Source organism: Aquarana catesbeiana, linkage group LG02 (genome assembly GCF_042186555.1).
Source record: "Aquarana catesbeiana isolate 2022-GZ linkage group LG02, ASM4218655v1, whole genome shotgun sequence".
Classification (NCBI taxonomy): Eukaryota; Metazoa; Chordata; class Amphibia; order Anura; family Ranidae; genus Aquarana; species Aquarana catesbeiana.
In genome coordinates this window covers 806,740,587-806,763,309 of record NC_133325.1, presented here as the reverse complement: position 1 = coordinate 806,763,309, position 22,723 = coordinate 806,740,587, and the positions used below count along the sequence as shown (strand labels likewise).

The 22,723-nt window shown below is 41.9% G+C and overlaps 1 protein-coding gene across 3 annotated transcripts in view; it reads left to right on the top strand.

The window, feature by feature from the left end:
* Window positions 1-22,723, top strand: part of LOC141129495 (uncharacterized) — a 260,900-nt gene that overhangs the window by 157,061 nt on the left and 81,116 nt on the right. For all 3 annotated transcript variants that reach the window (XM_073617554.1, XM_073617553.1, XM_073617552.1), the window contains 3 exons: window positions 5,731-6,069; window positions 6,946-7,197; window positions 21,961-22,296. In XM_073617554.1, the coding sequence (XP_073473655.1) occupies window positions 5,731-6,069; window positions 6,946-7,197; window positions 21,961-22,296 (927 nt within the window). The remainder of the gene's footprint in view (window positions 1-5,730; window positions 6,070-6,945; window positions 7,198-21,960; window positions 22,297-22,723) is intronic.

Here is a 22,723-nt window from a genome sequence, read left to right as displayed (position 1 = left end):
GTTTTCAAAATAAAATCGTTTTCACATTTCCAAAAGAGAATAAAATAGAATAGAACATAAAGGAATAGAATAGAAAAAAAAATAGAATAGAAAAGAATATAACAGAAAATAAAAGAATAGAATATAATAGCGTAAAACGGAACAAAATAGAATAGAAGATAAAAGAACAGAATAGACTAGAATATAATAGAAACAAATAGAAAAGAATGACATAGAATATAACCATCTTCTGAAATTTGAATTTCAAATAGAATAAATGTAAATTTGAATACATAAGCGAAGAATAGAATAGACAAAAAAGAATAGAATAGAAAAAAAAGACAAGGATAGACTATAATATAATATAATAGAAAAGAAAAAAAAACAAAAGAATAGAAACAATATAACCATTTCCCGAAATTCAAATAGACTCAATTTTGAATTTGAATAGATCAGAATAGAATAGAAAATAACAGAATAATATAGAAAAAGCAGAATAGAATAGAAAGAATAAAACCATCTACCAAAATTTCAATTTCGCATAGAATTTGAATTGAAAAGTATAGAATAGAAAAGTATAGAATAGAAGAAAACATAATAGAATAAAATAATCAGAATCAATTTCAATTTGAATAGAATATAAAATAATAGAGTAGAATAGAATAGAAAAATAACACAATAGTATAGAAAAAAAGAACATAATAGAATAGAATGAATATAACCATCTTCCTATTCTAATCTAATCTGTTCAAATTCAAATTGATTATATTAGAATTTGGGGAAATGGTTATATTCTTTCTATTCTATTGTTTTTTTTATTGTATTTTTTCTATCTGTTTATTCTATTCTATTATTTTATTTTCTATTTTATTCTATCCTTTTCTATTCCATTCTTTTCTTTTTAAACTCAATCGGAAACTCACATTTTGGAAGATGGTTATATTATTTCTATTGTATTCTACTCTATTCTTTTCTATTCTATTCAAACTCAAATTGATTCTATTTGAATTTTGGAAAATTGTTATATTATTTCTATTCTATTTTATTCTATTCTATTGTTTTTTAATTCTGTTCTTTTCTATTCTATTTGAATTTCAGAAAATGTTTATAATCTTTATATTTAATTATATTCTATTTTTATTCTAGTCTATTCCATTCTATTCTATTCTATTCATTTCCATTCTGTTATTTTATTTTCTATCCTATTTTGTTCTGTTTTACTTTATTATATTCTATTATTTTATTTTCTATTCTATTCTATTTTTTTCTATTCTATTCCTTTATTTTCTATTCTATTTTATTTTCTTTGGAAATAGGAAAACAAATCAAATTCAAAAACTTTTCAAATTCAAAATCTATTCGAAAATTTTTTGAATCAATCTGAATTTGAATTAGAAAATTAAAATCGATTTGAATATGAACAAAGCGAATTCTGAAAATGAATTAAATGAATTAAACAAATTTAATTAAACAAATTGTATGTAAATAACAAATCGATCCAACTGCCTTCTTGTCTCATCTTTTACATGTAATAGAGGCTCATAGGAGTGGTACAGTTGTTATCTGTGGAGATTCCAATGCAACTATATTCCCATTTCTGGATAACTCTTCCTCAAAACCTAACACGGGTATTAAAAACTTGACTTTTCAACACCTACTTAACACACATAGTTTAGTTGACACTTGGCGAGAGATGAATCCTGCCAGTAGACGTTTTACTCATTATTCATACCCACATAAGTCCTTCTCACAAATAGATCATATCTTTACTCCATCCAGTATGTTACCAGAAATCATTTCATCCAAAATTGTTCCTCTTCCGTGGACAGACCACTGCGCAGTAATCACTACTATTGCCTCTACAATTCCCAGATCACATGACACAACTTGGTGCATAAACGACTCTATACTGACTCATCCCTCTCACCCTGTTGAGATTGAAAAAGCATTATCAGATTATATAACATCTAATGACACAGGTGATCTCTCTGCTCTTACATTATGGGAAGCCCATAAAGTGGTTATTAGAGGTAGATTTATACAACAAGCTACTATTCTCAAAAGAGAACGTAAAATTCTGTTTGCAAAACTTGAATCCACCTTTAATGACTGTTACCAGACTTTTCAATCCTCTCCGAATGCTAACAACAGTACTAAACTTGAAAAAGCTCGCCTAGATTTAGATCTTTTTCTGACCGATTCAGCAAACTCATACGCAAGCGCCAACCTATTCAATACCTTAAAGCAAATAAACCAGATACGCTTATGGCTAGAATCCTGAAGAATTCACAACACAATCAAACACCTATAAAGCTAAAAATATCCAGAGAAGCATATACCAGTAATCCAGTAAAGATTCTCGAGATATTTCGTTCTAATTTAGCCAAATTATATTCTTCATCTCCTAATTTTGATAAGTCCAAAGCTGATGTTTTATTTTCTAATATTACACTTCCTAACCTCGACCAGCTGCAGAGAGATCAGCTAGAAAACACGATTACTGACAATGAAGTGTTGAAAGCTATAAAATCCTTAAAATTACGTAAGAGACCAGGCCCAGATGGCTTTTCAGCAGCTTATTATAGACAGTATGCACACATCTTAACACCAGTCTTAACCAAAGCCTTTAATTCGATTCTTGAAGGGCATTCCTTTAGAACAGAAACGCTTACTTCTATTATAGCAATGATTCCCAAACCACACTCTGATTCTACCTCTTGGACTAATTACCGTCCTTTATCTCTTCTTAATCTTGATATAAAACTATTGGCTAAAATCATGGCCACCAGACTAAATTCTATTATAGGACATCTAATTCATAAAGATCAGACAGGCTTCATGCCAAAACGCCAGGCAGGTGATAATATCAGATGTACACTTTTACTTATCCATGCAGCTAAATCTAGACAGATCCCAGCTTGCCTGGTGTCTCTAGATATATATACTCTCCAAAAATGGGGTTTTGGTGATTACTTTCTATCCTGGATTTCCTCTTTATACAATAATCCCAGAGCATATATTAAATATTCCGGTTATAAGTCAACAATGTTTGACATCAAAAGAGGTACCAGACAAGGCTGCCCCCTTTCCCCATTATTTTTTGCCTTATTAATTGAACCTTTAGCACAATTAATTAGAAATACCCCCGATATCAAAGGTATTGAATTAGGTGGTCACCATCATAAATTATGTCTCTTCGCAGACGATATTCTCGTATTTTTGTCACGTCCACATATATCTACCCCTAATTTATTACTCACACTTGAAAACTTCGCCCAAATCTCAGGTCTATACATCAACCCTACAAAATCAAATGCGTTAAATATCTCTTTATCACAAACTGAACTTCAACAAGCCCAAACTTCCTTACCTTTCAATTGGGTTCCGAAAGAACTCCCATATTTGGGAATACAAATCACAACTTCCCTTAAAGATCTTTTTGCAGTTAACTACTTGCCTCTTCTAAAACAAATTACTGCTCTCATGAAACAATGGGCTTCTCTTCCGTTATCCTGGTTGGGAAGGATTAACGCTATTAAGATGTCAATACTACCAAAATTTCTATATTTATTTAGGGTACTTCCAATACCATCTTATTTTCTAAGACTTACTCAACGTAGAGTTATATCATTTATTTGGGGTAACACCAAACCTCGCATATCTAAATCTATATTGTATTTGAATAAACTGAATGGGGGTTTGGGGATACCCAATTTTTCTTCTTATTATAATGCTGCGCAAATTGCACTTCTACCCAAATATCACGCTATGGTTGAAACACCCCTTTGGGTTGCTGTTGAATCGGTAGACAGTGATCCTATCTCAGTGGCAAATATGTTATGGCTAAACCCTGCTGATAGGATCCACCTAATCCAATAACAAAACATACCTTGACTATTTGGGATAAATTCAAACATAATCTTAAATCTCCACATAATCCTCTGCTTTCATTTCTCCATAATCCAGCCTTTTATCCTGCTTGGAAATTTACAAGATCATTCTCTGCATGGTCCACGGTAAATCTTACCTGTTTACATAATCTATCATCCTCATCTAATATTCATGCCTTTCCTGTATTATGTGAAACTTACGGTTTACCTAAAAAAGAAATATTTCGCTATCTACAGATTAAAATTTTTTATGAACCATTACTTAATACAGGTTCTACTCTCAATCAAATGACTCAATTTGAACATATCTGTATGAGCGACCCGCACATCAGAGGTCTTATCTCACTATTATATCACCAATGTAATGTGACTTCAGGAGAAACTCTACCCTCGTATGCTATTAAATGGGCACAGGATATTAACCAAAAACTGGATGATAAAGATTGGTCTAATATATGGTTAGCCACCAAAACTTCCTCTCCTAACTGTTTTGCTGTAGAAACCAATTATAAAGTTTTAATGCGATGGTACATGGTACCAGCTAGAATAGCTAAATTCGCTCCCTCATATTCTCCTAATTGTTTTAGAGGTTGCGACATGCCTGGTACACATTATCACATATGGTGGCAATGTCCTGTTGTTAAAATATTCTGGAAGAACATATTTCTTATGGCCTCTAAAGCCTTGGAAATCACAATTCCTCCAGATCCCACCATGGCTATTCTAAACCTAAAACCTACCAGGCTCACTCACACTCAATTTCTTTTATTTATCCAACTAAGTAAACTAAGTACCGCAGCCAAACAAACCATTGCCAAGGCATGGAAGTCTCAAACTCTAATCGTGAACGAAGCTAAACACAGAATGAATAAAGCACTCATACAAGCAAAGATGACAGCTATTGAAGATAATAAAATTGATCTATTTAATAAGATATGGCAACCATGGGTCAAACACTACTTTCCTGCTGACTTTGACCAATCTTTGTTATTACCACACTAGGTTATATAATATATTCACTAAATTTAATTGTATATATGTCATGAGCCAGGACGCCACCCCAGGTTTCCCTTTCCTTCTCTCTTTCTTCTCTCCCCCCCTCTTTTCTTTTTTTTTGTTGTGTAATATTTCCTAGGGTATATACTGTTTGAATATATGAGATACATATTCTTTTCATACTTTTTCTATTGCTCATCTTACAACTAGACAACTATATCTAGCCAAATCATTTTATGTTTTCCTTTATTTCTATGCCATACTTAAAATGTGTATAACATAATAACAGTTGTAAGACGGTTCTATGTATAATATTATACTGTAAAGCTTCTGGAAATATGTGATATGTATCCATGTATTATATTCTTTTTTCTTTCTTTCTGAAAACTCAATAAATATATTTAACAAGTAAATAACAAGTCGAAACAAAACAAATGTTTCCGTTCTTCACGTGTCTCCCCCCCGGGGCCTCTCCCAGCGTCACACTAGCATGGTAAATATTGGCGCCAAAAACTGCCCCCCACACATGAATCAGCCAAGATGGCGGAAAGCATGCCAGCACAGTGACGCAGAAGAATGACATCACACGTGTGGCCCTCAAGTGCGGCGCCGATGTGCATGAGCATGCAAGCCTGCCCCATCCCCCACACCCAGAGGGCGGACAAAGAGGGATAGGGGGCGGGGCCTGGTGCCCATCGCAGCTCCCGGATACTAGACAACAAGCCCCTCCCACTGATCTAGATTTTGGATTTTTTATTCATTAGTTTCAAGGGATTCCAGATGGTTCTACATCAATGTGTGTTATATGAGGGGGGAGGGGAGAGTACACTGTGACCTGACTGGGATCTGTATTCTGTCTGTACAGGAAATGTCCCGGAGGAAATATTCACCCGGCCGGGATCTGACCTTCTCCTCCCCATCAGACTTCATCTCATCCTCAGCCATACAGATACAGAGAGATGTGACCGGATTGAATGGAAATATAGAGACCCAACCGGAGATTATTACACCAGAATATTTATACACAGAAGATGTACAGTGGATAAAACTGAGAACAAACTTTTCCTCAATACAAGGATATCAGAGAATGGAAGTCTGATCATATCCAATGTGACTCTGGGGAATGACGGGATATACAATGTAGTTATGATTAATAATAGAGGAGACCATATACAGACAGATGATTACACCGTCCATGTAGAAGGTAAGTCCACCCAACCCCCACCCCCAGTCCTAGCAGTGTCCTCCCCGCTCCGTGTCTTTATATACACCGTCCATGTAGAAGGTAAGTCCATCCAACCCCCACCCCCAGTCCTAGCAGTGTCCTCCCCGCTCCGTGTCTTTATATACACTGTCCATGTAGAAGGTAAGTCCACCCAACCCCCACCCCCAGTCCTAGCAGTGTCCTCCCTGCTCCATGTCTTTATATACACTGTCCATGTAGAAGGTAAGTCCACCCAACCCCCACCCCCAGTCCTAGCAGTGTCCTCCCCGTGTCTTTCTATCCATACATTATATAGTAGAAGATCTGGGAGAGACGTATGTACAATGTCCTCTGATTACTGCCCCATCCTCACCATTCCCTGTGGATTCACATCTGCAGTGCTCAGCCCTCCTGAGGTTGCTGTGATCTGAACTGTGCTGTGCCTTCTGCTCGGGGTCCCCATGTGGTAGATGTGACCACTGATGGTGGGGTGACAGATCCCCAATAGAGGGCGGAGCTTCTGCCAACACCAACCAATCAGGTTTCACCTCTTAGGAAAGAGAAGTTTCTAATAGGAGTTTCTGTCATATTTCAGGTTGTCAGTAATATAATGAGCTTCTTCAGTAGATTATAAATGTTTTGTCAGTAAATAAAAGTTGTGTGGGGTGACAACCCTCATGGGGGTCACATGACTGAAGAAAATGGGTGTCATGTTAGTGGGGGGATTTAGTGTTTGGGGGAGGGGTGCACACAGACACAATCTATCTCCTCCAGTCTCCAGGAAGATGTCTGCACACCTGATTATAGGTAAGGATGGGGGAGGGGCATGCTGTGTATATATTGGATCTGATCAATGGAAATGATTGTCTCTCTCAGTTCCAGTATCGGTTCCGCTCCTCCATGTCTCATGTCTACGGAATGGCAGTGCTGAGATCTCCTGCAGGGTGGAGGAGGGGACTAAGCCGAATATCCGTCTATCTGTGATTGGAGGATCCCAAGAAAGATATTCCGCAACCGCCAATAACATTACAGCCATTGTGGGGTCACCGGGGTCCTGGAACATCACCTGTACTGTGGAGAATGGGGTCAGCCAGTCGGAGGAGAGCAGAGCCGGGGTCACCTGTCCAGGTGAGGAGACATCAGAAGTGGATGGAGAAATGTCTGTAGATTTTCTTCCCAGAGAATAGGTGTAAATACCCCCCTTCTGAATTACCCCTTGTCTCCGCCCCCTACTCATCTCCCAGTTTTAGAGAATACAGAACCATTTCATTTTGGGATGCCATGTAATATGTATGAATTATAATTTGTATCCCATCAACAATAGATCCCCCAGCAGCAATAGATCCCCAAGAAGCAATGCACCTCTCCCAGCAACAGTAGATTCCCCCAGCAATAGAAGACCCCTCCTCCCAACAATAGATTTCTCAGGAAAAATAGACTCCCCAGTAACAATAGATCCACCCCTGCAACAATAGACCTTCTCCAGCAACAACTGATCTCCCAGCGGCCTGCAACAGTAGACCTCAAAAGTGGATGTAGAAATGTCTGTAGAGGACAATTTAAAGGGATTTTCTTCTAAGAGAATAGGTGTAGATACCCCTCCTTTCTATTCACCCCTTGTCTCCGCCCCCTTCCCACCTCCCAGTTTTAGAGAATACAGAATCATTCATTTTAGGATGCCATGTAATTTGTATGAATTATAATTTGTATCCCATCAACAATAGATCCCCAAGTAGCAATGTACCCCTCCCGGCAACAGTAGATTCCCCCAGCAATAATAGACCACTCCTAACAACAATAGATTTCTCAGCAACAATAGACTCCCTGGTAACAATAGATGCACCTCAGAAACAATAGACCTTCTCCAGCTAAATTGATCTCCCAGCAGCCAGCAACAGTAGATCCCTTCCAGCAACATAAGACCCCACAGCAACAATAGATCCCCCATTAGCAACAATAAACCTCCCAGCTACAACAGACCCGCCCAATAGATCCGCACAATAGGTCCCTGTGACAATAGATCTCCCAGCAGACAGCAACAATAGACCCTCCAGCACCCCCCAGCATCCCTTCCATTACACACATTCAGTGCTGGAGGTGCCGGAACTGCATTCCCTCTGAATAAAAATCCTGACAATATATATTTTTCTAACCAACCCCACCATCTCCACTCTTCATTGAAATTCTGTAGAGAAAGTAAATTTTTAAATTGTACTCAGAGTCTCCTTATGGATTGTTTTCGGAAAAGGAAGAAGCTACTGAAATTAGACCTGGGGTGTGCCGTGGTCACGTGGTCAGTATGCCTAAAAGGGGGCATACCCAAGTATAATTAAAAAGGAAAGTAAAAGAAAGAAGGGGAATGGGTGGGTGGGATACATGAGCCAACATCGACATGGAAGGAGGGACAGAGGGGAGGCTTTATGCAGCCCGACTCCTCCCACAAACCCAGGCTGACTTACGGTCAGCCTTACACTTGTACTCAGAGTCTCCTTATGGATTGTTTTAGGAAAAGGAAGAAGCTTTGGAAAATTGACCTGGGGTGTGCCGTGGTCACGTGATCAGTATACCAAAAAGGGGGCAAAAATAAAGACAGTGTGAAGAAGCTATAAAAAATGTATTACAAAACTGAAATTTAACAATCAATCAGTCAAAACAACAAACGCCTGTGACATCTGGACCAGAGAATGTGGGATATATCTAGAGAAGCAAGATGACTTCCATCTACCTAACATTTTGATCGCATGAACCGGGACCCCTTGGCGAGAGGCTGCGGAAGCTGCCCCAATTCTGAAAGAATGGCCCGAAAACGCCTTGGGGTCCAAACCCAAATTGGCCAGAAGGGTGCGGAAATGATGCACAAACTGAGCTGTAGAGAGGGGAGCACTAGGGAAAGGCAATAGTGGACTGTCCCTAGGCCTGTCCGCTGTTGCCCTTACAAGCTGGTCTAAGACCAAAACCGAGCATCATGCATTGTTGGTCTTGAAGAACCTAATGACGGTGCCGACTCCCAGCTGCTGCGTCTTACAAGTATGCAGACGCAACTGAAAGTAGTCAGGGAACCTGACTAACTGATTGGCCAAAAGAATACAGGATCCTAGCCCAGAAAAGGTAAACTCCCCAGACCTCAAGAAACCATAAAATGCCAGATAAATAGTTGCCTTAAGCACTAAGCTGGCAGCAACCCAAAGGGAGATCTGGCAAGTGAATCCAACATGCCCCGGAATATCTGCCCCATGATGGGCAGTCTGCTAGCTACAGCAGGAGGGCTACTCTTCTGAATCCTTTCGAGGATAGCTTTAATGGGGTGTGCTGAAAAAATGGATGGCCTGCTGGGGTCCCGTAAGGACAAAATGTGCTGAATGCCTGCTAAATATGTCCTAGTAGTGCCATGCGCCAGCTTAAGCTGAGAGTAGCAAAAGGCAGTGAACGCTAGTAAATCCTGAATGCTGTAGCCATCAACTTCAGGATACAGAGCCTGGAAGGTCTGGAAAACATTCCAGGCTGTGACGTATGCCTTCCTGGTGTTCACTGACAATGATTTGTCAATCAAAGCTGCCGCGACAGCCCAGTGGGTATCTAGTCCATCATTAATTGAAGAAAGTGTGGGGCTGGAGTGGCGCCAGCATCAGCGGCTGGGACCTGCTGGAAAAACAATGAGTAATTTAACCTGGGACAGTGCATCTGCTGCTACATTGTCTACACCATCGATGAATCTGCAGTGTATGTGGAAGTTAAATCGGAGGGAGAGCTAAATGAGCCTACGCACAAAAGACGTTATGAGTAAAGACCTAGATCAGTAGCTTTAGCTGAACACTGTTCAGAGGACGCACTACACTAACTTGTAGCTTTAGCTGAACACTGTGGAGAGGTCGCACTACACTAACTTGTAGCTTTAGTTGAACACTGTGAGGAGGACGCATTACACTAACTTGTAGCTTTAGCTGAACACTGTGCACTACACTAACTTGAGCTTTAGCTGAACACTGTGCAGAGGTCGCACTACACTAACTTGTAGCTTTAGCTGAACACTGTTCAGAGGACGCACCGCACTAACTTGTAGCTTTAGCTGAACACTGTGCAGAGGTCGCACTACCCTAACTTGTAGCTTTAGCTGAACACTGTGCAGAGGTCGCACTACACTAACTTGTAGCTTTAGCTGAACACTGTGCACTACACTAACTTGTAGCTTTAGCTGAACACTGTGCAGAGGTCGCACTACACTAACTTGTAGTTTTAGCTGAACACTGTGAGGAGGACGCACTACACTAACTTGTAGCTTTAGCTGAACACTGTGCAGAGGTCGCACTACACTAACTTGTAGCTTTAGCTGAACACTGTGCACTACACTAACTTGTAGCTTTAGCTGAACACTGTGCAGAGGTCGCACTACACTAACTTGTAGCTTTAGCTGAACACTGTGCACTACACTAACTTGTAGCTTTAGCTGAACACTGTGCAGAGGTTGCACTACATTAACTTGTAGCTTTAGCTGAACACTGTGCACTACACTAACTTGTAGCTTTAGCTGTGAGGAGGACGCACTACACTAACTGTAAATAGTGTAGCTGCCTGACTGTGGTACTAATAGGATCAGAAGAACACCAGCAATTTTCTTCAGGTAGCTGTACTGTAACAACACCTGCCTGCCTGTCAGTAGGAAGATAATAACAGGAATGGATCTAGATAAACTGAATACAGTGTGTGTGTATATATATATATATATATATATATATATATATATATATATATATATATATATACAACACCTGGGATGCATATATATATATATATATATATATATACACACAATACACTGTAAGTGCAGCTAACTGACTGACTGTCCTGCCTAATCTATCTAACTTAAATCAAATGACACTGTCTCTCTGTCTCTCAACGCCGGAACACACTACACAGGGCCGATGTGCAGGCGGCCTTATATAGTGTGGGGCGTGCACTAAACCCCCTGAGCCATAATTGGCCAAAGCCACCCTGGCTTTGGCCAATTACAGCTCTCTCTACAGACGGTGCTGTGATTGGCCAAGCATGCGGGTCACAGTGCATGCTTGGCCATTTATCAGCCAGCAATGCACTTCGATACCGCAGTGAATTATGGGCTGTAACGCACCATGCGAATTTGGCACGAACGGACCATATCGTTCCCAAATCGGCGAACGGGCGAACAGACGATGTTCGAGTCGAACCTGGGTTCGACTCGAAAACTAAGCTCATCCCTAGTGCTAAGTAGGGATGAGCTTCGTGTTCGAGTTGAACCCATGTTCGACTCGAACATCGGCTGTTCGATCGTTCGTCGAATTGCGAACGTTATGGGCCGTTTGCGCCAGATTCGTGTGGCGCGTCATGGCCCATAATTCACTGCGGCATCGCAGTGCATTGCTGGCTGATGATCGGCCAAGCATGCACTATGACCCGCATGCTTGGCCAATCACAGCGCCGTCAGTAGAGAGAGCCGTAATTGTCCAAAACCAAGGAGGCTTTGGCCAATTATGGCTCAGGGGATTTAGTACACGCCCCACACTATATAAGGCCGCCTGCACGGCGGCCCTGTGTAGTGTGTGTTCCGGCGTTCATTGAGAGGGAGAGAGAGAGACAGACAGTGACATTTGATTTGAGTTAGATAGATTAGGCAGAACAGTCAGTCAGTTAGCTGCACTTACAGTGTATTGTGTATATATATGCATCCCAGGTGTTGCATATATATATATACACTGTATTCAGTTTAGCTAGATCCGTTCTTGTTATCTTCCTACTGACAGGCAGGCTTGTCTTGTTACAGTATTTACAACTACCTGAAGAAAATTACTGGTGTTCTTTTGATCCTATTAGCACCACAGTCAGGCAGGTAGACTATTTACAGTTAGTGCAGTGCATCCTGCTCACAGTGTTCAGCTAGATCCGTTCCTGTTATCTTCTTACTGACAGGCAGGCTTGTCTTGTTACAGTATATACAGCTACCTGAAGAAAATTACTGGTGTTCTTTTGATCCTATTAGTACCACAGTCAGGCAGCTAGACTATTTACAGTTAGTGCAGTGCGTCCTGCTCACAGTGTTCAGCTAAACCTACAAGTTAGTGGGGTGCGTCCTGCTCACAGTGTTCAGCTAAACCTACAAGTTAGTGCGGTGCGTCCTGCTCACAGTGTTCAGCTAAACCTACAAGTTAGTGGGGTGCGTCCTGCTCACAGTGTTCAGCTAAACCTACAAGTTAGTGTGGTGCGTCCACCTCACAGTGTTCAGCTAAACCTACAAGTTAGTGTGGTGCGTCCACCTCACAGTGTTCAGCTAAACCTACAAATTAGTGCAGTGCGTCCTGCTCAGAGTGTTCAGCTAAACCTACAAGTTAGTGGGGTGCGTCCATCTCACAGTGTTCAGCTAAAGCTACCTGTAGAAGGTTGGTGGTGTTCTCATACTACAGGCAGGCAGTTGATTTTGCTACCTGCAGTATCAGTACATATATATATATATATATATATATATATATATATATATATATATCCCAGCTTAGTGCAGCTACAGGCCATTAGTATGACTGGAAGGCCAAGAAGGAGAGGCAGACAGTCACAAGCCAATTAGAGAGGGCAAGCAGGCTCTGTGTCTAGTGCTGGTCGTGGAGACGGTGCATCCTCATCAGCACGTGGCCGTGGGACACGCTTGGGCTTTTTTTCAGCAGCTGGCCGTGTTGAGCCGCAACATGCGGAAGACTTGGTCGAGTGGATGACCAAGCCGTCCTCATCCTCCTCATCCTCTCTCACCCATGCCCAGGGTACTTTGTCTGGCAAAGCAGCGGCCTCTTCCCTCGGCTCAATGTCATCAGTGACTCTTTCCCTAGCCCCACCATGTCCTCCTGAGGAGTCCCTCGAACTGTTTGACCACAGTGTTGGGTACATGCTCCAGGAGGATGCCCAGCGTTTGGAAGGCTCTGATGATGATACTGAGCTCGATGAAGGCAGTAACATGAGCACGGACAGAGGGGGTGCCCAAGAAGGACAGCAATCTGGCAGTCATGCTCCCCCTGCTGCAGCATACTGCCAGGTTTGCTCCAGTGATGAGGAGGGAGGGGATGATGAGGTCACTGATTCAACGTGGGTGCCTGATAGGAGAGAGGAGGAGGAGGAGGAGGTGGCACATCATAAGGGCAGCACATTGACTGCATCACACCCCAAAGCTCCACATGTGCAGGGCGCTGCAGTCTCTGCGCGTTTTTCAAAAAGTTCTTTGGTGTGGGCCTTTTTTGAGACGAGTGCATCAGATCGCACCGCTGCTATTTGCAACATATGTCTCAAGCGTATCTCGCGTGGCCAAAACATCTCCCGCTTGGGTACCACATGCTTGACCAGACATATGTTGACCTGCCATGCAGTTCGTTGGCAAGCGTATCTAAAAGACCCACACCAAAGAACAAAGAGGACCTCTCCTTGCTCCTCATCAGCTGAGATTTACAACCCCACTATACCTTTAGTCCTCTCTGAGACCTGCACTGAGAGGAATGAAGGTGTAGAATTAGGTGTGTCACAGCCAAGTACTTGTGGTCAATCTGCTTTTGGTACACCGACGTCAGATTGTACCAGGCAAATTTCCCTGCCCCAGCTGCTGCACCGCTGAAAGAAGTTTGCTCCTAGCCATCCACATGCCCAGCGGTAGAATGCTAGCTTGGCAAAATTGCTAGCACTTCAACTGCTGCCTTTTCAGTTGGTAGACTCTGCCCCCTTCCGTGAGTTTGTGGAATGTGCGGTTCCTCAGTGGCAGGTACCCAAACGCCACTTTTTCTCACGGAAGGCGATTCCGGCTCTCTACCGGCATGTGGAAGGCAATGTCCATGCCTCGCTGGACAGGGCGGTCAGCAGTAAGGTGCATATTACCACTGACTCATGGTCCAGCAGGCATGGACAGGGACGTTACCTAAGTTTTACGGCGCATTGGGTGACTCTGCTGGCAGCTGGGAAGGATGCAGGACAAGGTGCAGTAGTGTTGGAGGTTGTTCCGCCACCACGCCTCCAAAATGCTAATGATTGTGACACACCTCTCTCCTCCACCCCCTCCTCTTCTTCTTCCTCCATGGCCTCTTCCTGTGCTTTGTCCTTGGAACCAGCGGTGCTCCGTAGCCGTTCAAGGGGCTACACAAGTACGCAGGCCAAAAGACGCCATGTGGTGCTTGAGCTGGTGTGCTTGGGGGACAGGAGCCACACTGGGGCAGAGGTTCTGTCAGCTCTGCAGGGGCAGGTTCAGAGGTGGTTGACGCCACACCAACTTAAGGCAGGAATGGTGGTTTGCGACAATGGCACCAACCTCCTCTTTGCCCTCCGACAGGGACAAATGACCCATGTGCCCTATTTGGCTCACGTCCTTAACTTGGTGGTGCAGCGGTTCTTGGGCAGGTACCCGGGCTTACAGGATGTCCTGAGGCAGGCCAGGAAAGTCTGTGTGCATTTCCGCCGGTCATATAATGCCAGTGCTCGGCTGACGGACCTCCAAAAGGAGTTTAACCTGCCCAAGAACCGCCTAATCTGTGACATGCCCACCAGGTAGAACTCAACATTGGCCATGCTGCAGCGGCTGCACATGCAGCAGAGGGCCATCAATGAGTACCTGTGCAACTATGGCACCAGGACAGGGTCAGGGGAGCTTTGTTTTTTTTTCCCCACGCCAGTGGGCCATGATCAGGGATGCATGCACTGTCCTGTCACCATTTGAGGAGGCCACGAGGATGGTGAGCAGTGACAGTGCATGCATCAGTGACACTGTCCCCCTTGTCTACCTGTTGGAGCACACACTGCGTGGAATAATGGACAGGGCACTTGAGGCAGAACAGAGGCAGGAAGAGGAGGACTTCCTTAGCTCTCAAGGCCCCCTTTATCCAGACAGTGTTCCTGCGTGCCCGCCCATTACACAGGAAGAGGACGAGGAGGAGGAGGAGGAGGAAGATTGTGTCAGTATGGAGGTGGAGCCTGGCACTCAGCATCAGCAGCAGTCTTTAAGGGATCAGTCCCAAGAAACACATGGACTTGTACGTGGCTGGGAGGAGGTGGCTGCGGACCATGTCGTCCTTAGTGACCCAGAGGACTCCGGACCGAATGCCTCAGCAAACCTACACTGCATGGCCTCCCTGATCCTGCAAAGCCTGCGTAAGGATCCTCGTATTCGTGGTATCAAGGAGAAGGACCAATACTGGCTGGCAACCCTCCTTGATCCACGTTACAAGGGTAAGGTTGCGGACCTTATCTTGCCATCGCAGAAGGAGCAGAGGATGAAACATCTTCGGGAGGCCTTGCAGAAAGGTCTGTGCAACGCGTTCCCAGAGACTGGGAGGTTACAAACTCCTGTTTCTAGACAACGTGTTGCTGAGGCTTCGGTCAGTCAAAAAAGGAGCGGTGGAGAAGGTGGCCGTCTGACCGATGTGTTCAGACAATTTTTTGGTCCGCAGCCCCAAGGTATGATCGGTTCCAGCAACCATCGCCAGAGTTTGTTTTACATGGTGCAGGAATACCTAGGGGCAAGACTTGGACACCTTTCCCACCGAAAATCCTCTGGGTTACTGGGTCTTGAGGATGGATCACTGGCCAGAGCTTGCACAGTATACAATTGAGCTACTGGCCTGTCCTGCATCCAGCGTTCTTTCAAAACGCACATTCAGTGCTGCTGGAGGCGTGGTAACCGATCACAGGGTGCGTCTGTCCACCGACTCGGTCGATCGACTGACCTTCATAAAAATGAATCAGTCTTGGATCACCACCAGCTACCAAGCACCTGATGCTGATGTAACCGAATAATTTTTTTTGAAATCTCAGATCCCTTCAAAGACTGCCTATGCTGATGCTGAGTGACTATCCCTGAGTAATTATCCTCTTCCTCCTCAATCATCACGCTGATAGCTTGTAAGAACATTTTTGGTTCTGGGCGCCACCACCAGTGCCTAAGGCACAATTTTTCTGCCCCTGTTTGACAGGGGCGTGTAATTACAATTTTTGATGCAATACTTTGCAGCAGGGCTCGTTCCTGCGTTCCAACTAAAGTATCTGTGAGAGGTTGCAGTGTTGTGGCACCAGCACCACCACCACCACAGGCCCAATTTTTCTGCCCCTGTTCAACAGGGGCATGTAATTACAATTCTTGATCTAATATTTCACAGCAGGGCCCATTTCTGCACCCACCAAGAGCGAGTGAGGACTTACAGCGTTGTGGCACCAGCACCACCACCACCACCACCACCACCACCAAAGGCCCAGTTTTTCTGCCCCTGTTCAACAGGGGCATGTAATTACAATTCTTGATCTAATATTTCACAGCAGGGCCCTGTGAGGGCTTACAGTATTGTGGCCACAACAACACCTAAGGCCCAAATTTCTGCTGAGTATATAGGGCAGGCCCCTACTTTCAAACATCTAACTTACAAATGACTCCTACTTGCAAACGGAAGGAGACAACAGGAAGTGAGATGAAATCTACCCCTAGGAAGGGAAATTCTCTCCTGTAAGAGTTAATATGGGAAAAACATTTCTCCTTTCCACTGATGCTTTCCAATCCATTGGGACAAAAAGTGAGGTGAAATCTTCTGAAGAGGAGGAAAGACAGCAAAACAAATGTCACAGGGGTGATAACCCTTCCCTATGTTTTCCAAAAAGCTTAAAAAAGATTTTTTGACTGGAGCTAAACACGTTAAAAATGTACCCGTTCAAAATGACAAACAGATTCTACTTAACAACAAACCTACAGTCCCTGTCTTGTTTGCACCGCCTGTATACTGCTGTTCAGAGTATATAGGGCCTGGTGGCCCCACACCTTTCCTTATTTTAATTTGGGTGCGGGGTTCCCCTTAATATCCATACAAGACCCAAAGGGCCTGGTAATGGACTGGGGGGTACCCATACCGTTTGTCTCACTGATTTTCATCCATATTGCCAGGACCCGACATTACATTAAACCCGCAAGCAGTTTTAAATGAGATTTTTTCCTTTAAAAATGACATTTTGTGCAGGGACTGTTCTAAACATGGGAAACACGCGCCACTTTACAGGCATACTATAGACACCTCCCAGGTACGATATTTAAAGGAATATTTCACTTTTTTTTTTTACTTTAAGCATCATTAAAATCACTGCTCGGCCGTTTTTAAAAGTTTTTTTTTTGCATTGATACATGTCCTCTGGGGTAGGACCCGGGTCCCCAAACCCTTTTTAGGACAATACCATGCAAATTAGCCTTTAAAATGAGCACTTTTGATTTCGAACGTTTGAGTCCCATAGATGTCAATGGGGTTCTAACGTTCGTGCGAACTTTCGGTCCGTTCGCAGGTTCTGGTGCGAACCGAACCGGGGGGTGTTCGGCTCATCCCTAGTGCTAAGTAATAGAGCCAAATAACGTCTCCCAAGCGATCTATAAGAGAAATGAATGTATATGAGTGTGACCAATCAGATGCTGCTACCTCAGAGTGATAGATAGAGCTCATACCCGTCAGGAATGGAGAAGAACCAGAAGATGTGAGTTAGAGAATGTCACCTCGTGTCACCAGACGGTGAAGATAGAGCACTGAGAGTTTCATGGAGAATTACCTCTCTCAAAAAAGAAGCAGAAAATAGAATGAGAGATGTGAATGAATGAAAAGGGAATCCAACGCCCAAGTGAATTCCCTTCTGGTACTACGTGATCCCATGATCCAAGTATGGAGTACAATACCATCAAATAGTGCAGCAGGGAAGCCGATCTGCTCCATGTGGGGATGTATATATGACACCGACATGTCCCCCGGGTAGACGTGTGCCGTTTGTTTCGTTCCGAATTGAAATTCGGATGAATTTTCAATTTTCGAATTTCAGAATAACAATAGTACTGAATTTAACCACTAGCCGACCAGCGCACGACGATGTACAGTACGTCCAAACTTTGGCGGCGGATACCGTTGTTATGGCAGCACCTAGCTACCATGACCCCGGTATCCCCGTTTTCGTGCGGCGGTCGCTTTCTGATAAAAGTGGTCCCTGCGGCGGATTCGCCGCAAGATCACTTTTATCGGTGGCGGGAGAGGGGCCCCCCTCCCGCCACGATCCGGTGCCCTCCGCCACTTACCGGAGCCATCGGTTGTGGCGGGGGCAATCGCATCCTGTCAGTGCTGTGCATGAAGATGAGTGAGGCTAAGATGTCGCTTCCATCCACGCCTCTTAAATGCATATTTTTTTCAATGTCATTTTTTTAAATGACTTTATTTTTTATTGCATTTTAGTGTAAATATGAGAACTGAGGTCTTTTTGACCCCACATCTCATATTTAAGAGGTCCTGTCATACTTTTTTCTATTACAAGGGATGTTTACAAAAGTGTAAAAATAAATAAAATAAATAATAAAAATAATTTTTTTTTTTTAAAACCCCCCCGTCCCGACGAGCTCACGCGCAGAAGCGAACGCATACGCGAGTAGCACCCGCATATGAAAACGGTGGTCAAACCACACATGTGAGGTATCGCCGCGATCAGTAGAGCGAGAGCAATAATTCTAGCCCTAGACCTCCTCTGTAACGAAAAAACATGCAACCTGTAGAATTTTTTAAACGTCGCCTAAGGAGATTTTTGAGGGTAAAAGTTTGACGCCATTCCACGAGCGGGCGCAATTTTGAAGCTTGACATGTTGGGTATCAATTTACTTGGCGTAACATTATATTTCACAATATAAAAAAAAATAGGCTAAATTTACTGTTGTCTTATTTTTTATTCAAAAAAGTGAATTTTTTCCAAAAAAAGTGCGCTTATAAGACCGCTGTGCAAATACGGTGCAAAAAAAAAGTATTGCAACAACCGCCATTTTATTCTCTAGGGTGTTAGAAAAAAAAACATATATAATGTTTGGGGGTTCTAAGTAATTTTCTAGCAAAAAAACCTGTTTTAAACATGTAAACACCTAAAATCCAAAACGAGGCTGGTCCTTAAGTGGTTAAGGACCAGAAGGATTTGTCCCCTTAATGACCAGGCCATTTTTTGCAATTCAGCACTGTGTCGCTTTAACTGACAATTTCGCAGTCATGCGATGTTATAGAAAAACAAAATTGACGTCTTTTTTTCCCACAGATATTCTTTTGGTGGTATTTGATCATCTCTGCAGTTTTTATTTTTTGCACTATGAACAAAAAAAGAGTGACATTTATAAAAATAGAAATATTTTTTACTTTTTGCTATAATAAAAATGCCCCCAAAAAAGATTAAAAAAAAAAAAAAAAATTTCTTCCTCAGTTTAGGCTGATATGTATTCTTCTACATATTTTTGTTAAAAAAATTGCAATAAGTGTATATTGATTGGTTTGCACAAAAGTTATAGTGTCTACAAATAGGGGATAGATTTATGGCATTTTTATTATAAAATTTTTTTTACTAGTATTGGCGACGATCTGCGATTTTTATTGGAACTGCGACATTGCGGCGAACAGATCGGACACTTTTGACACTTTTTTAGGGACCGATGACATTTTATACAGCGATCAGAGTTAAAAATAGCCACTGATTACTGTATAAATATCACTGGCAGGGAAGGGGTTAATACCAGGGGGCGATCATGGGGTTAAGTGTCCTAGGGAGTGATTCTAACTGTGGGGGGAGGGGACTGACTGGGGGAGGAGACCGATCGTTGTTCATACTCAGTTTGAACAACAACAGATCTGTCTCCTCTCTCCTGACAGAATGGAGATCTGTCTGTTTACATTGAGAGATCTCCATTGTGTCTCTCTCTTAGGAGCGATCGCAGGTCCCCGGGCACCGTCGTCGCTCCGTAGGCGTGAGTGCGCCCCCTAGTGGTCCTAAATCGGCCAACATATAGCTACGCGAATTCACCCAGGAGGGCCAACCTGCCAAAGTATAACTGTGGCAGCTGGTCCTCTAGTGGTTAAACAAATCCGAAATAACAAAAAAATTCAGATGAAATTCAAATTCAATTCGTTTTCAAAATCAAATCGTTTTCACGTTTCCAAAAGAGAATACAATAGAATAGAACATAAAGGAATAGAATAGAAAAAAATAATAGAATAGAAAAGAATATAACAGAAAATAAAAGAATAGAATAAAGTAGCGTAAAACGGAACAAAATGGAATAGAAGATAAAAGAACAGAATAGACTAGAATATAATAGAAACAAATAGAAAAGAATGACATAGAATATAACTATCTTCTGAAATTTGAATTTCAAATAGAATAAATGTAAATTTGAATACATAAGCGAAGAATAGAATAGACAAAAAAGAATAGAATAGAAAAAAAGAATATAATAGACTATTATATATATATATTATAATATTATAATATAATAGAAAAGAAAAAAAAACAAAAGAATAAAAAGAATATAACCATTTCCCAAAATTCAAATAGACTCAATTTTGAATTTGAATGGAAAAGAATAGATAAGAATAGAACAGAAAATAACAGAATAATATAGAAAAAGCAGAATAGAATAGAAAGAATAAAACCATCTACCAAAATTTGAATTTCGAATAGAATTTGAATTGAAAAGTATAGAATAGAAAAAAAATAATAGAATAAAATAAACAGAATCAATTTCAATTTGAATAGAATATAAAATAATAGAGTAGAATAGAATAGAAAAATAACACAATAGTATAGAAAAAAGGAACATAATAGAATAGAATGAATATAACCATCTTCCTATTCTAATCTATTATTTTCTAATCTGTTCAAATTCAAATTGATTCTATTCGAATTTGGGGAAATGGTTATATTCTTTCTATTTTTTTTAATTGTATTCTTTTTCTATCTGTTTATTCTATTCTATTATTTTATTTTCTATTTTATTCTATCCTTTTCTATTCTATTCTTTTCTTTTTAAACTCAATCGGAAACTCAAATTTTTGAAGATGGTTATATTATTTCTATTGTATTCTACTCTATTCTTTTCTATTCCATTCAAATTCAAATTGATTCTATTTGAATTTTGGAAAATTGTTATATTATTTCTATTCTATTTTATTCTATTCTATTGTTTTTTAATTCTGTTCTTTTCTATTCTATTTGAATTTCAGAAGATGGTTTAATCTTTATATTTAATTATATTCTTTTTTTATTGCAGTCTATTCCATTCTATTCTGTTCTATTCTATTCTATTCATTTCCATTCTGTTATTTTTTTTCTATCCTATTTTGTTCTGTTTTACTTTATTATATTCTATTATTTTATTTTCTATTCTATTCTATTTTTTTCTATTCTATTCCTTTATTTTCTATTCTATTTTATTTTCTTTGGAAATAGGAAAACAAATCGAATTCAAAAACTTTTCAAATTCAAAAACTATTCGAAAACTTTTTGAATCGATCTGAATTTGAATTAGAAAATTAAAATCGATTTGAATATGAAAAAGCGAATTCGGAAAATGAATTAAATGAATTAAACAAATTTAACTAAACAAATTTTATGTAAATAACAAATCGAAACAAAACAAATGTTTTCGTTCTTCACATGTCCCCCCCCAGGCCTCTCCCAGCGTCACGCTGGCATGATAAATAGTGGGAGGCGTCCGCCGCCAAGAAATTGGCGCCAAAACTGCCCCCCACACATGAATCAGCCAAGATGGCGGAAAGCACGCCAGCACAGTGACGCAGAAGAATGACATCACACGTGTGGTCCTCATGTGCGGTGCTGATGTGCATGAGGATGCCAGCCCGCCCCATCCCCCACCCCCAGAGGGCGGACAAAGAGGGATGGGGGCGGGGCTTGGTGCCCATCGCAGCTCCCAGGTACTAGACAACAAGCCCCTCCCACTGATCCAGATTTTGGATTTTTTATTCATTAGTCTCATGAGATTCCAGATGGTTCTACATCAATGTGTGTTATATGAGGGGGGAGGGGAGTGTACACTGTGACCTGACTGGGATCTGTATTCTGTCTGTACAGGAAATGTCCCGGAGGAAATATTCACCCGGCCGGGATCTGACCTTCTCCTCCCCATCAGACGTCATCTCACCCTCAACCATACAGATACAGAGAAATGTGACCGGATTGAATGGAAAAATAAAGACCTAACCAGACCTGATGACACCAGAATATTTATACACTCGGGATGTTCACTGAGTAAATCTGAGAACAAATTCTTCCTCAATACAAGGATATCAGAGAATGGAAGTCTGATCATATCCAATGTGACTCTGGAGAATGACGGGATATACAGTGTGGCTATATACAGTAGAGGAGACCGTATACAGAGAGATGATTACATCGTCCATGTAGAAGGTAAGTCCATCCAACCCCCACCCCCAGTCCTAGCAGTGTCCTCCCCGCTCCGTGTCTTTATATACACTGTCCATGTAGAAGGTAAGTCCATCCAACCCCCACCCCCAGTCCTAGCAGTGTCCTCCCCGCTCCGTGTCTTTATACACATCGTCCATGTAGAAGGTAAGTCCATCCAACCCCCACCTCCAGTCCTAGCAGTGTCCTCCCCGTGTTTTTATATACACCGTCCATGTAGAAGGTAAGTCCATCCAACCCCCACCCCCAGTCCTAGCAGTGTCCTCCCCGCTCCGTGTCTTTATATACACCGTCCATGTAGAAGGTAAGTCCATCCAACCCCCACCCCCAGTCCTAGAAGTGTCCTCCCCGCTCCGTGTCTTTATATACACCGTCCATGTAGAAGGTAAGTCCATCCAACCCCCACCTCCAG